The sequence below is a fragment of the Armigeres subalbatus genome, chromosome 1 (assembly GCF_024139115.2).
Source record: "Armigeres subalbatus isolate Guangzhou_Male chromosome 1, GZ_Asu_2, whole genome shotgun sequence".
In the NCBI taxonomy this organism is placed as follows: Eukaryota; Metazoa; Arthropoda; class Insecta; order Diptera; family Culicidae; genus Armigeres; species Armigeres subalbatus.
The window spans coordinates 187,471,394-187,485,247 of NC_085139.1; the positions used below are offsets into that span (position 1 = coordinate 187,471,394).

Here is a 13,854-nt window from a genome sequence, read left to right on the forward strand (position 1 = left end):
TAAAAAGCCTGACAAGCAATAAACCTCCATCCATGATATGAAATACTACGACTCATAAATTACATGAGCATTATATTTACATTTTTCAAATTAGTTTCGTTCGACAGTATAGAATAGAATAGGTCCCACTTGCCCCGTTTGAAGGGGTAAGTGGGTCCCACAGGTAAATTTATTTAAGTCACTACCAATATTTTTGTAATTGAATAAATGGCTTCCAACACCTCTACACTTTGGAAGTATATAATGATGTATATGTGGTTAATGTCATGAAATACCCTGTTTTCTAAGCATGCTTTAGCGATTTTGCTGATCTAGCGTTTTTTTAGGTCCCACTTGCCCCGGGGTACCTTAACTAAACTAAACTAACTAAACAAATGCAGAACAACATTATTCTCTTGAAACCAGTGATGGAATTAGCAGCGGCATTGATTTTGGGTCAGAATTCAAGAAAATGTCAGCAATAGGGTCCAAAATCTGTAGGGGTCCAACCCTAGTTTGTTGGAAAAAATAATCAGAGCATTCGGTCATTTCTGGTCTAAATTACAACTTCCGTTTCAACCTACCCCATCACGGTGTACCCCATTCCCAAGCATATTGCGCATGACAAAATAAAAACAAAATTCAAACTCAACATAGTTTAGAGAGGGCCTGTCAGTTTGCCTTATACTTACCCAACCTGATCATTTCTCATATTAGAACAATAGCCAATAAAACAAAGTTTAAGAACCGATATATTCTCTATGATAGCGAATAATAACAAAATATTTGTTCCTATTGATTATAATATAATACATGTACTACTTAGTAGCACATAATTGTAACCTATCCCATTAATCACATTTTCTGCTTTTGACTAGCTATAGTCTTATCATATTCTTCAATTGTGGTCGTATCTTACTTTATAAGTATTTTTCCATATTTCGAAAAGACAAATTGTTGAATGAAATCGATAAAATATAGCCATCGGCATCGAGACATGTGTGATGATTGTCCAGGCCCAGACGCCATAAAAGTTCATCAGCGTCGGGCGGAAACTTGCATTGGTTTTAATCAACGTGTTGATAATCCAAAAGGACATATTGGTAATTAACAAAAACGTAATATTCTCTCTCCCTGGCTTAGCCCTGTTTTGTTTGGCGCCCTTGCAACGACGCCACCACGCGTTCATCACAAATAATGTTTGAAGCGACGTCTGCAGGAGTGAAGCTATTTCCGCTACCAGCGAGTAAACTGTAACGTGCTCTGAGACGCCGATCGAAAAGAAAGTTCCGATTATACTGAACATGCAGTAAATGTAGATGCCGATCTGCGCCAGAACCAGAAGAGTGCAATCCAAGCTTATTCCGGCATCGCCCTTCTTCTGGGAAAATTTCAAATCTCTCATTTGAAACATGGCCCAGACAACGGCGATTGTAGTTATCGTGTAGAGGATGATTTCGCTCACAGTAACTTCGATGGTCGCCACCCGTTGAAAGTACTTTTGCTTTTGAAGAACGAAGTACATTATCAGGACGATGATGGTGAGCACGATGACCAGAATGCCTGCGAACATTCCCCGCTGGGCATTGGAGCAGTCGATCGAGAGCATATTGGCACTTTTTCCAGTGAGACTTTTCCGGGAGCTTTTACGCGAGCCATTTCCTCCATGGCCACTTTCCCGAAGCTTCTTCCACATCTCGTACAGAATGACCGCGCAAATTAGCGAATATTCTATGGTGCAGGGGAACAAGAACGGGGCCGCGTTCTGTACCAAAGAACCCATTATGTTGGTCCGGTGGCACTCAAAGCCGTGCAGCGTTGGTGTAGTCACCACATCACGTTTGCTCAGTTGGTGTCGGGTGGCATTTGGTGTGATTGGATTCGAGCCGAATCCGGTGCTGTCTGTGGAATAGAAGTTAGTAAGATGCGTTAGTATTGGTCAGCAATATATTGACGAGATAAATGAATTTATTTTTTGTTAAAAACAGTAGCCAAAACATTTAGAGAAAAAAAAACTTTTGAAGCATATTAAAACTATATGGAATTGGCATATTTTCTTAATTTATTATTTTTCTTGCTTTAAACCATATCTAGGTTATTAAATTATTAATATATGGTCATCAGCATTCGCTTATTTTAAAATCTTCCATAAACAAAATGGGCTACAAGGCTAACAAGACATTCCAAATCACAAATAGGAAATCTCACCTGCCATTGCTGCTGCTGTGTGCTGCTCTATCCCCTCGTGTGCGATGTGGACAATCTCGTGCTTGGCCTCTTCGATAATCACGTACAACCATTCACACAGGTTGGTGGCCAGCATGTGCATCAGTCCGAAGCGGGAAATGAATTTGTGCCGGCTCATGTGCCGCTGCGAAACGCTACTGAAGAACAGAAAGTGCATCTGCACAATGCACAGAGCCATTCGAGCGGCCGGAATTAATGCAATTAGAACATTTTGACATCTTTCATCGCCTGCGTGTCAACGAGAGTCAATGAAAGGGGACGAGAATTTATACATCATGGTGAACGAAACTATATCATATGTACCAGCGCAAAGACGCTGCAGAACTAACTATCCGACATAAATGCGATTGCAGCCAATTCTAGTTGCTAGACATGTGAGTCCACTATAACAGTCGGTATGCCATCCCCGAGGGGAAATCGAATTGAATTTTCTACTGAAATTGCATTCATTCGGCTTCTTACGGTAGAGGTGTCATTCAACTTACGTTTTAACTCAAAGTATTGGCCAAACTCAAGCCCCGCGTATACCATATTACCAATTCCGAAGGCAATCGCTCCGACTCGCAGGTAGAAGGACCCAAGTCGATGTTCCTTAGGCTTGAGTTCTTCCGCTATATGGCTACCGGGTTCATCTATGAAGAGGAAGATTATTTAAACAATGTTTGTCGTTATAATGTCATAGATATTAATAGAGCTTGAATGATTGAAGATTGTCAATAAATATATTTAAAAGGAATCTATAATATTTCAAATTCAAAGTAATCGAAGATTCCAAAGACCAAAACGATAATTGCAATTATTAAATCTGAAACTGCTATGATGCAGATTGCCATGCTAACACTATTTAGTTTTTGTAGAAATAAAATATGGTACATGGCTTAAACAATAGCCTATTACGCTGTGGTGGAGGATATAATCGTTGTAAATCTGCATATATTAAAGCTCTATCCAAAATTATGCCCCTGACGGCTTGCTTACTTTTGGTACGCCAAATAGTAAAAAGTAACATTTATTGCGAACAATCTATTATTTGAGCCTACTAAAGTCTCTAGGGAAATGGACTTCATGTTCGACAAATTTACCTAATCTATAAGCTCTGTTGGTGGATGCTTTTTCAGCCCATGAAAAGTTGGTGCAAGATGTAAGATGTTGGTGGTAGGGGTTGGATGATTTTGCTAATTTATAGTACAATTCTTTAGACGAGAAATACTGTACCGTTGTCCCAACTCATTTACTGTGTTGTGTTTTTGATTATGGTATTTGGTGTGATAACAAGATACAATTAGTTGAGTGACGGTATGATCTCGTGGGAATATAATCGGAATCATTGCCTCCGGATGCACAAACGAACAAACTTTTGTTATGTCATGAACGCGAAAAACATAGTTTTAATCGAGGAATGGACCTAGATGATATATTAGACTGCTTTTGGGTGTCTTTAAAGTGGAGTTTTCGTTCTCTTGCACTTTTGATAATAATGCCATGCCACTTCGTCGGATTAGGAACTTTGCGTGATCCGGTACAGATAATTTTCAGCCGTATTCAGTTCACAATCCGTCAACGATCCAACTTTCCATTTCCTTATGTTTTACGTTTTATTAAACCGGAACACGTATGCGGTACGACTAAGAAGTGGAAACCATTTAGACACTTCTTGGTGATCGATAATTGACTCCAAGGATTTGAAATGGACGAAATATGGACGCAATCCTTCCATGATAGAACTATCGAGGTATAGCTTCACAAACCATTCTTCTTCAGCGTTTTGTAAAAAATCCGGCCTGTTGAACCACCGACTTGTTCTTTTCATGTCTGGCACACGTTCCAACTTTGTACCCTCATCTGCAACATTGTTCTTCGTTTGAATCCACCGCCATTCACTGACGTCTGAAGCTCTAAGGATCTCAATCACTCTGAAGGCAATAAACTGGCTCTATCTTGACATCGCTTGAATCGGTCCAGGGACTGCGCTGTCCTATTTGTAGTCCTGACTCTGATGACTAGCCAGTAACTCCGAACGCGGGACAGACATGAATTTGATTGGTGCCATACGAGCCTTCGATCTTACCAGTGCTGTTTAGATGGAGAGTCCCTCCTTAATCCGCAGATAAACTACCCCAGCAAAACCTTTCTCGTTTGAGTTTTCAACAAACGTAACCATCCGCACCGCGGAACTTCTACTCCGGCACATCAGGCAGTACCTTTAGCCATTGCATCCACATCTCGAATTGTGTCTCTTTAATGGGGACGTCCGGACGTCCCATCGGACGAATGTTCTCCAAATCCCTTGCAATACTACCTTGTGAAACATCAAGAAATGACCAATTCATCCAAAAGGATAAAAAAAACATCATCAGAACTCTGAGAACTCCACGCTTCGCAGGTTTTCGCTGTCCTGAAAGTAACTCAGGATCATAACGTAGAGAAACTTTGAACGTGAAACAGACAGTGGATGTATTCCACTACATTTCCAAAACTTTTTCTGTTTGCACTCCTTCTGCCATGTTAAGGTCTTTCTCTGGTGCTTCGAGTACGGTAGGGCATTTTCATATCCAATATTTGATATATTTTTCACATCACGTGTGAGATCTACTGGTTGTTGGACAGACGTTTGAAAGCATGTCATAGACATAGTGATGATCGACGATAGCTCGAACCGCTAATATATATTCTTTCTCAAAACGTCGGGCGTTGGCATTTTTGACAATTGCGCAACACTAGGAGCGCACAATACTTCAAATAACAACACGTTCATGAGGTACACGTTAGGCTCTGTGATACTGTCATCGTCTTTCCAAAAGAAGCACAGTCGGACGTCTTGCCTCAATAGGACATTTCTCGGGTATCTTCGCAAATGGCAATCTGGAATTCCCGAAATTTTACGAGAACTGCAAGTAACGATGCCAAAAGATCAGGGCCATTAAGTAGAAGAGAGTTGAGGGAAACACCATACAAATTCATTTTTTACAGGGATCTCAGCAAAATGTTAAACTTTTACCGAGATTCGCACAGCCGTGCTCCAGCAAACATATTTTTGCTGCCGCTGTCGCTGCGAACAACTCCCATAGACTACCCACCCATCTTGAGGGCGTTTTGACGGCGGTTTTCCTTCTCCACTTTTTAAAGCATGGCCAAGCGACCAAGACCTATCAGGATCCTAGGGCAAGCGTTGCAGTAAGATTCTACCGGGAGCCCGCTGAGGTGGTGAAACCGGTGCATCATTTTCGAGTTGATTAATCTTTGCGGTCTTATTTGAAGATCCTGAATCGTGTGTATGTACGCTAGACATCCTGTGCGACTTGGAAGAATTTCCGATGGCTGATATGTCTACCACAACTCAATCCTCTTGGTACCTCCCGTCCACATCAAACACAACAGCGTTTGCGGACCATCTACTCCGAGTTCATTTGCTAGGCTGTTCTCCAAAATGGCTAGCCCCGCTGGTTGATACATTCTGTTTCTCTTTATGTTGTAACTGGTGCAATGCATCCTTGAATCCCACTTTCTGCCGTCTACAGGAGCCAATGTGCTTTCTCAGACTCCACTCTTACGGCATTACTTTGCCTTCCGTACACAAGCCCATTTACCATCTAGACTTAATTCAGCAAACCAACTGTGCTGCAGCTACCTTCCATGATTTTGGTGCCGCTAATGATCCTCGAATACTTTCTCTTATCGAGATCGTTTTAACCGTATGAAACCGTCACATCTAGTTCGTTTCTCGAATCTATATCTGTAGCTTACATAACTGTACTTGCATCCTCAGCAATTGAATACAGCCAACCATTGAAATCCAGTAAGATGAGTGCTTGGTGATTTTGGGAATGCTTTGCCCAATCCAGGAGGTAGACGATCTATCAGCTCAAATGTTTCCAATTTTGATGGGAACGACCTTAGGGAAGATCCATTAATTACGTAACGCCAAAATTTGACTTTTTCAACCCTCCTCCTCCCTATGCCACACTTTTTGTATGAAGCTTCTGAAAATTTTTTATGGATTGTCACACTTCACTCAACCCCCCCTCCCCCCTCTAGCGTTACGTAATTTGTGGATGTTCCCTTATCTTCCATATCGAAGCTTGCACTATTGCTTCTGGCATGCCGTATAACATTCTTAGAGTATAAATCACACTTGCCACGTTCTATGGGTGGAGTAGTCTGCACCGTACGGCTTCTAGATCCTTTCCCCTGAGACATTGTCGTAATCGCAGCAAGTTCTCTTAATTAGAAATCCGCACATCTGCGTAAATGAATTGTACTTGGAAAAAAGTAACGACTAGTCTTCGGGATTTCAGTAAAAATCCGGCAGTTCTTTGGATACAGCTGGTCCTGCCGCCAACTGCCTCCGGTTCAGAATGCACACCCTCTCTTCGTTGCAACGAGGTTCCACTTCACAACGTAATTGGTTTCCAACAGGTTGGAAATTTCTACTTGGCTATTCGCTGCCCTGCGGCAATCGGAACTGGCTGACGGATATCCGCATCCGGGAATTGCACGCCAGCGGAAGGAACTGCTTGATGGAAAGAAGAATATCCAGGTTACGAAACTGCACTGCTGCACCACTTATGCGCCGGCTCCAAGAGATTGTATTTAAACCTGGTCGACCGAACGGGGGTTTCCACCACGGACGGTCGGCGGAGCATACTTCCAGAAACAGCAGCCGAAATTGAAGTTCTCTACAATCCGGAAGTCTCCACTTGATTAACCGCTGAACCCCTTTCACGTGGCGTTGATCATTGATGCGGGTTGAAATCATGTAGTGTACACACAGAGCGTCGTTAAGCCAGTCTAGTGTACATGTCCTAGTGAATCGAATGTTGGACTATTTTATTTCCTTCCTCTTCAAGAAGTCCGGGATCATAATATCCGCCTTAATTAGTATCTTGCAGCCACTCTCTCACTTTGGACATCTGCATCTGCAGCGCACGCTCCAGACAATACTGATAGCGAATTCCTGAACATTCCGAACACTACATAATTTTCTAAAATGTTGGATAACACTCAACTAGGCTTTCTTGTTGGAATATTATTTTTTGGATCAAATGACGTCTATGTGAATTTCGTTGGCTCGTGGAGATATGGATTATTCACGTTTAATAATAGAGATACTTATCAATAAATTCAGATTAGGCTAGGGAGAATTCATCAGCAATATCTGACTAGCTTCTACTTAGCACAAGAAAATACAACAAAATACAATATTTGAGGGGTTATATTAGAAATCCATTTGCTTTCCTGTTCACGATTGGCAATAGCTTCTGATGGCGATGGGCTATGGATGTATATTGGCAATTCTTCTCATCACAGCTCTAGCGGTCAACTTTTGCGGTTTCGTTTGACTCATCGACAGTCCTCTCGATAGGTAATGGGTGCGACTACAGTCGCGGTTCAGTTTCGATTGCAAAGGGGTATGTGGAGTTCGATGGAGCTCTGCCGTAGCGCAATCAACAACTATACACCGTTTGTTAAAGCCGTAAGATACGGAATTAGAATATTCTGCTTCAAATGAAATTCGTATGCTATATTTTGACAACGAATGCTTCAAATATAGTCCAAAAAAATGTGGTTTACCGTGTCACTATACTAATGAAAATTGTGAATTTGATATGAATGTTAAAATAGTGTGATTGTTAGCCGTTCATCTAATGTTTGAAAATTGTTAAGTTCATTCGTAAAACTACTTTATTGGGCAAAAGAAAAAAACTCCACAGCTTGCCTGCTTGTCTGTTAAAAAATAAGTCAAAGTGATTCCAAGCAGGTTCGTTGCGTTTTTCAGTTGAAGATGAATCGACTGCATGAATCGAGCGTAAAATAAATAAAATACACTTGCTCCTTTTTTTAAAGGAGTGGTAAATACCTCTCTACGAAACGATGTATTATCGCTGATTGATTTACTAACATCACCTCCCGTCACATTTGTAATGTAAGCATAACGTAAGCATAATGTAATGAGCAAGAAACGAATTGAATAAAAATCTATAAGATTTAATTCTAATTTATGTATGGACAACTAGTATATTTTTATATGAACAATTAGCAGTTTTCATTTCAAGTGACAAAATATGTAACGCAAACTTGGGCAATTTTAGACCCAGCCCCGTTCTTCCTCGTAACAGCCTAGCCTAGTGGTAAGATGCGCGGCCATAAAGCAAGACCATGCTGAGGGTGGCTGTGTTCGATGCCCTGTCACTAACATAAGTTTTTTTTTTAATTATTAAAGATGTAAATATTCAGTTTATTATTTTCAGATCAAATTGTTTATTGGCAATTTTCATACTTCAAATTTCCCATGGAGCGCTTCTGTTTTGGCCGGTAATGAAAGATTACAGAAAATAATAAAATGCTTGGTATGAACGTGCGCCCGTGACTGACTTATCTAATCAAGCTAATCGAAATAACTAGATAGCTGCAATTGCACCGCCAAAATGGAAACCTGAACAACATATAAGTCTCGTGCTATAAAATTTCAAAGACGCAGGTGATCCCCGTCAACGACTGATAGAGGACTCGTAAATTACGGTAATTTCGATTGATAGACAGATGTCTGAGAGAGTCAAACGTACTTACTGTATTGGCCCAGAATGTAGTTCAGCTTGGCCTTGTGACGGTATTGAACTACGTAAAGGAACATTGTGAAACAGAAGCTGAGTGCGTACAGATACAAGTAGAAGCCCTGGTAGAAGTTCTGCGGTGCTCTTTCAGTTACGACATCCGTCACAGGAAACGCAATGCCTAGTACTATAAGAAGTTTGGCGTACAATGCCGACACCGCGGTACTGATTTGATCTCTGGAAATAAAGGGAAATTATTAGTAGTGAATCTTATTATGCTTTGACTTAGATCTATTGTTTCCATATCACAAATTATGTCCACTGTAAGTTGTGTTCAATATAGAAAAGTTTTATGTTTTTCGAATAGAAAAGTTAACTCATTCATTCACAGCATTCGGGCATAAAAGTAGTTTTGTTCAAAGCGTTCATTTAACCTTTGCGAATGCAACCTCTATTGTAATACTTAATTTTGATGATGTGTTTGCTCTTACTCAGACGTAAACCATAAAGTATCAAAGCTATTAGTATAACGTACAGCTGTTTCCGCACTAGCTGTGGAAATTTTTCGATGTTTTCACCTAAACAAAAAAGAGTATCGATCCATTTTAACGTGTAGATGTAGATTTATAAAACTAGCTACATTTCATAATGATATCTTATTCAAAACAATAAGATTTTGTATGACTTCCTAACGCATTTAAAATAAATGAACGCATGGTTGATTGTTTTGTCCCAATGGATTAAACGACAATCTTACAGGTGAGGTGAATAATTCGCAAATAGTTGAATTTAAGCGAAAATGAAAGGATTTTGTTATTTTTTTTTCATTGCAGCTTAATAATAAATAACAACTATTGAATTCTAATAGTAATATTCGTTCATAAATGTCCTACAAAAGATTATACGAGTGATTTTATCAGTGAAGCCATTTGCCTAAGGGGTGCGTTTATGCAGCGGAGAGAAGGGAGAAGAAAGAAAGAAGAAAAAAGAAGAATAAAGAAGAAAGAAGAAAGGAGGAAGAAGAAAAAAAGGACGCAAGAAGAAATAAGGGAGAAGCAAAATGGAGAAGGATGAAGAAAAACGGAAGTAGGAAGAAGAAAGAAGGAAGAAGGTGATGGAAGAAAGAAGAAGAGAGAAGAACGAAGAGAGAAGGGAGTGGGAAGAAGGGAGAAAGAAAAAGGAAGAAGGAAAAAGGAAGAAGGAAGAAAGAAGGAAAAAGAAGAAAGAAGAAGTAATAAGTGAGAAGTAAGAAGTGAGAAGTAAGAAGGAAGAAGGAAGAAGGAAGAAGTAAGCAGGAAGCAGGAAGAAGGAAGAAAGAAGAAGCAGGCAGGAATCAGGAAGAAGGAAGAAGGAAATAAGAAGAAAGAAGAAGGAAGGAGGAAGAAGGAAGAAAGAAGAAGGATAAGGAGAGAAAGAAGAAGGAAGGAGGATAAAGGTAGAAGGAAGAAGGAAGAATCAAGGAAGAAAGTAGAAGAGAGAAATAAGATAAAGGAAAGAAAAAGACAAAAGGAAGAAGACGGAAAAGAGGTATAAGGAAGGAAGAAGGATGATGGAATAAGGAGAAAGGGAAAGTGAATAAGTATGAAAAAAGAAAGAAAGGAGAAAGAAGAAGGAAGAAGGACAAAGGAGAAAGGAAGAAGAAAGAAAAACAAAGAAGCAAGAAGGAAGTTCTTTTCGACCGTTTGTCCCTTTCCATCTTTTTTTTCGTCCATATATCCTTTCGGACTTTTGTCCTTTTGTCTTTCGATTTTTTGTTCCTAACCCAGTTGTGCAAACCTATCTTGGTAAATTTGTGTATTCCAAGTTACAGGTAGTCTACGAACTCCATAGAGTTAAGTACTGCGAATAAACTTCCGTGACGGAAGCAGTCAGTGAAGAATTACAGCGATTATAAAACTGAATCATTATAAATGTCAGGACTGTCCTAAACTGCAAAAGAACAGGACAATGATTGTTTGCCACGCATCTTGCCAGTTTATGACGATGTTTTCAAATAAAAATGTATCGGTTGTCAATATGATGACATGAATGCAGTTTTGGTTTTGAAATATACAAATAATTGAAAAGATCACAACAAATGATTGTACGACAATTCCCCGAATGCAATTTCCTGAATGTAACAACTCCCCGAATGCAATTTCCCTGAATGTAACAATTCTGAATGTAACATTTTACTGAATGTAACAAATCCCCGAAAATAAAGTAGTTTATGCAAACACATAATTGTCATCGACTATTGACACCCGAACAGAGCAGCGTTCAAAGATTTGTTCCAGAGTGTCTCTTTGGAGATGCCGAACATGACCAAATCTTTCGATAGTATTGTATGCCCTTGATCTTCCTTACTGTTAAATTATATATCTTATTGTTAAATTATAAAGATATTATAATAAAGTGTTTTCCTATTCATTTTTTTCTAAAATATTCGAACATAGGCTGAATTTATTTGGTGGAGCAGAATCGCGAACATAAATTCAAAAGCATAATGGTAAAAATTTGTGAAATCAAACTCCTGTCCTATGTAAGGTCTATCTCTTCTTAAGAAGTTACTGTAATCGTGGATATGAATCCTTAAAAAAATATTGCGTATGCCCGGAATAAGGCAATGGTGAATGTGATCTCTTCTTTAAAAGTAGTACATCTACTCGAACTAACGCAATGAATTAATTTGATCTCTACTTTGAAAGTAGATGTTTTTTCCAGAATAATGAAGAAGTGAATGTTATTCCTTCTATAGAAATCTGTATCTTCCTGGTCTATGGAAACGGTAGATGTGATCAATTCATTAAAGTTAGGCGTTAGCTCAAAATAAGCCAAAGTAGAATGAAATTACCTTTTCAGAAGTAGAAATTTGCCTGCAATAAGGTTATGATAAATGTAGTCTCTTCCTTTGATGTAGACGAGTTGGCTGGAATAGATATAATATATGAGATAGCATCTAGCAATAAATATCAATTATATAAACCGAAAAAATGATGTGTTCATTCAAAGAAGGCAATATCTCCTCCATTGTCCTTATAGTGCGTAGACGCGATCATTTAAGGAAGGCATTATCTCCTTCCTTCGCTTTACTCCAGGCAAACGTGTACAATTGAAGAAGGGCCTATCTACCCTCTTTGTCTTATATCGGGCAAACGTGTTCATTTTAAGAAGGCATTATAACTCGTATTATCCCTTTCCTTCCTTTACCGGAAGACGCATTAATTTTCTTCCTGTATCTCTATCCTTTTTCCTTATTTTTCCATTCTCTCTTCCTACATCTCACTTCGTATTTCTCCATTTCTCGCTCCTCACATAACACTTCTTGCATCATATTTTTCACTTCTCACTACTTACTCCATACTTTCCACTCTTTACTATGTACTTACTTACTGTACTTACTTCTCATTTCTTACTTTTCACTTCTCACTTCCCACTACTCACTACTCACTTCTCACACCTCGCTTCTCACTTCTCATATCTCGCTTCTCACTTCTCACTTTTCATTTCTCACTTCTCATTACTCACTTCTAATTACGCTCTTCTCACTTCTCACGTCTCACTTTTCACTACTCACTACTCATTTTTCACTTTTTACTTCTAAACCTCCAGTTTAGACTCGATATCGACTCATGGAAGCAAATTATGCCATATTAAAAAATATTTCCTGGGTTACTTAGATGGTCCCTTCAATCAGCTTCCAAAGGATTTTCTATTCCACATCTCGAGATTTCCATGAGTCGACGATCCCTTCTACATCGACTCATGGAGGTTTGACTGTAATGATTGTACGACAATTCCCCGAAAACAAATTCTGAATGCAATTTCCTGAATGTAAATTCCCTGAATGTAACAATTCCCAGAATGCAATTTCCCCTAATGTAACAATTCCTCGAATGTAACATTTCCCCGAATTGAACAATTTCCCGAAAACATAGTACCTCTTATAAACACATTACCAGCGCAATATCCTTTGGTGAATATGGGTGTGGCCAGGAGTAGTAATCCTCGCTTTCGTGATTTTTATCCTAGATTGAAATCAAGTATCACACCTTCCTTGATTTCTGATAGCAATTTGTATAAGGATTTCAAAAGAAAAACATAAGTATCACTAGTGTCAAATCTACAAAGTACACCGTAACTATGCTACACTTATCAGCTAAATATCCTTTGGTAGTGATATTTTTGATCCTCCAAGATCTGTTTTTAAATTAAAAAAATATCAGTGTAGTATGATTTTCAAGGTGCTTTTTAATCTATAATAGTCGATCAACGGCTGTTAAAGCAGAATCGCAAACGGCGATTCCGATTGAAAGCGTTTTTGGTAAATATTTTTTTATCTTCGAAATTAAACTCCGGTCCTGTAAATACCTTCTTAAGAAGTTTGAGGCAATGGTTGATGTGAATCCGTTTAAACAAAAATATTGCACGGAAGACAATGGTGAATGTGATTCCTTCTTTAAAAATAATGCATTTGCTCGGACTAATGCAATGGTAAATGCGTCGCTCCTTTAGATAGTGTTTCCTCAGATTATTATTATTCTATTTTTAATAACACGTATCTGCCCGAAATAAGATAATATGGATGTAATCCATTCTTTAAAAGAAATCATTTCCACGAAGTAAGGCAATGGTAGGTGTGGTCCCTTCTACAGAAATAGGCGTTAGCTCGAAATAATGCAAATATGAATGAATTGAAAATGATAATAAGAATTAATGTGCTCTCTCATTTCGATATCAATTTGGCCAGAATAAGGAAAAAAATATAAGCAATATATATTGAATGTATAATATTTTATCGAAAAACAATTTGCCGAATTCATTTTCTTATAATAGCATTAGACTTTTTTTTCAGATTGTTTCTCAAATTGGCTTTTTCTTGGATAAGTGTGGCATAGCAGCAGTTTTGAAACATATATTCTCCATATCAATCCTTTATTATATCCGGCAAGCGCGCTCCTATAGTGAAAGAATTATCTCCTCTTCTTGCCTTATTATGGACAGACGTTCTCTCTCGAGACGCTTTATACTTAATAGACGAGTTTATATAAAGAAGGCATTATCTCCTCCATTACCGTTACATCGGGTAGAAAGGATC

The 13,854-nt window shown here is 38.8% G+C and overlaps 1 protein-coding gene across 2 annotated transcripts in view; it reads right to left on the bottom strand.

Annotated features, from left to right (window-relative positions):
• Positions 1-734: 734 nt before the first annotated feature.
• The window catches only part of LOC134209182 (proton channel OtopLc-like), a 42,341-nt gene continuing 29,221 nt past the window's right edge, over positions 735-13,854 (bottom strand). For both annotated transcript variants that reach the window (XM_062685172.1, XM_062685167.1), the window contains exons 3-6: positions 8,794-9,014; positions 2,712-2,858; positions 2,188-2,454; positions 735-1,881 (exon numbers count right to left, since the gene is read on the bottom strand). In XM_062685172.1, the coding sequence (XP_062541156.1) occupies positions 878-1,881; positions 2,188-2,454; positions 2,712-2,858; positions 8,794-9,014 (1,639 nt within the window). In that variant the 3' untranslated portion in view covers positions 735-877. The remainder of the gene's footprint in view (positions 1,882-2,187; positions 2,455-2,711; positions 2,859-8,793; positions 9,015-13,854) is intronic.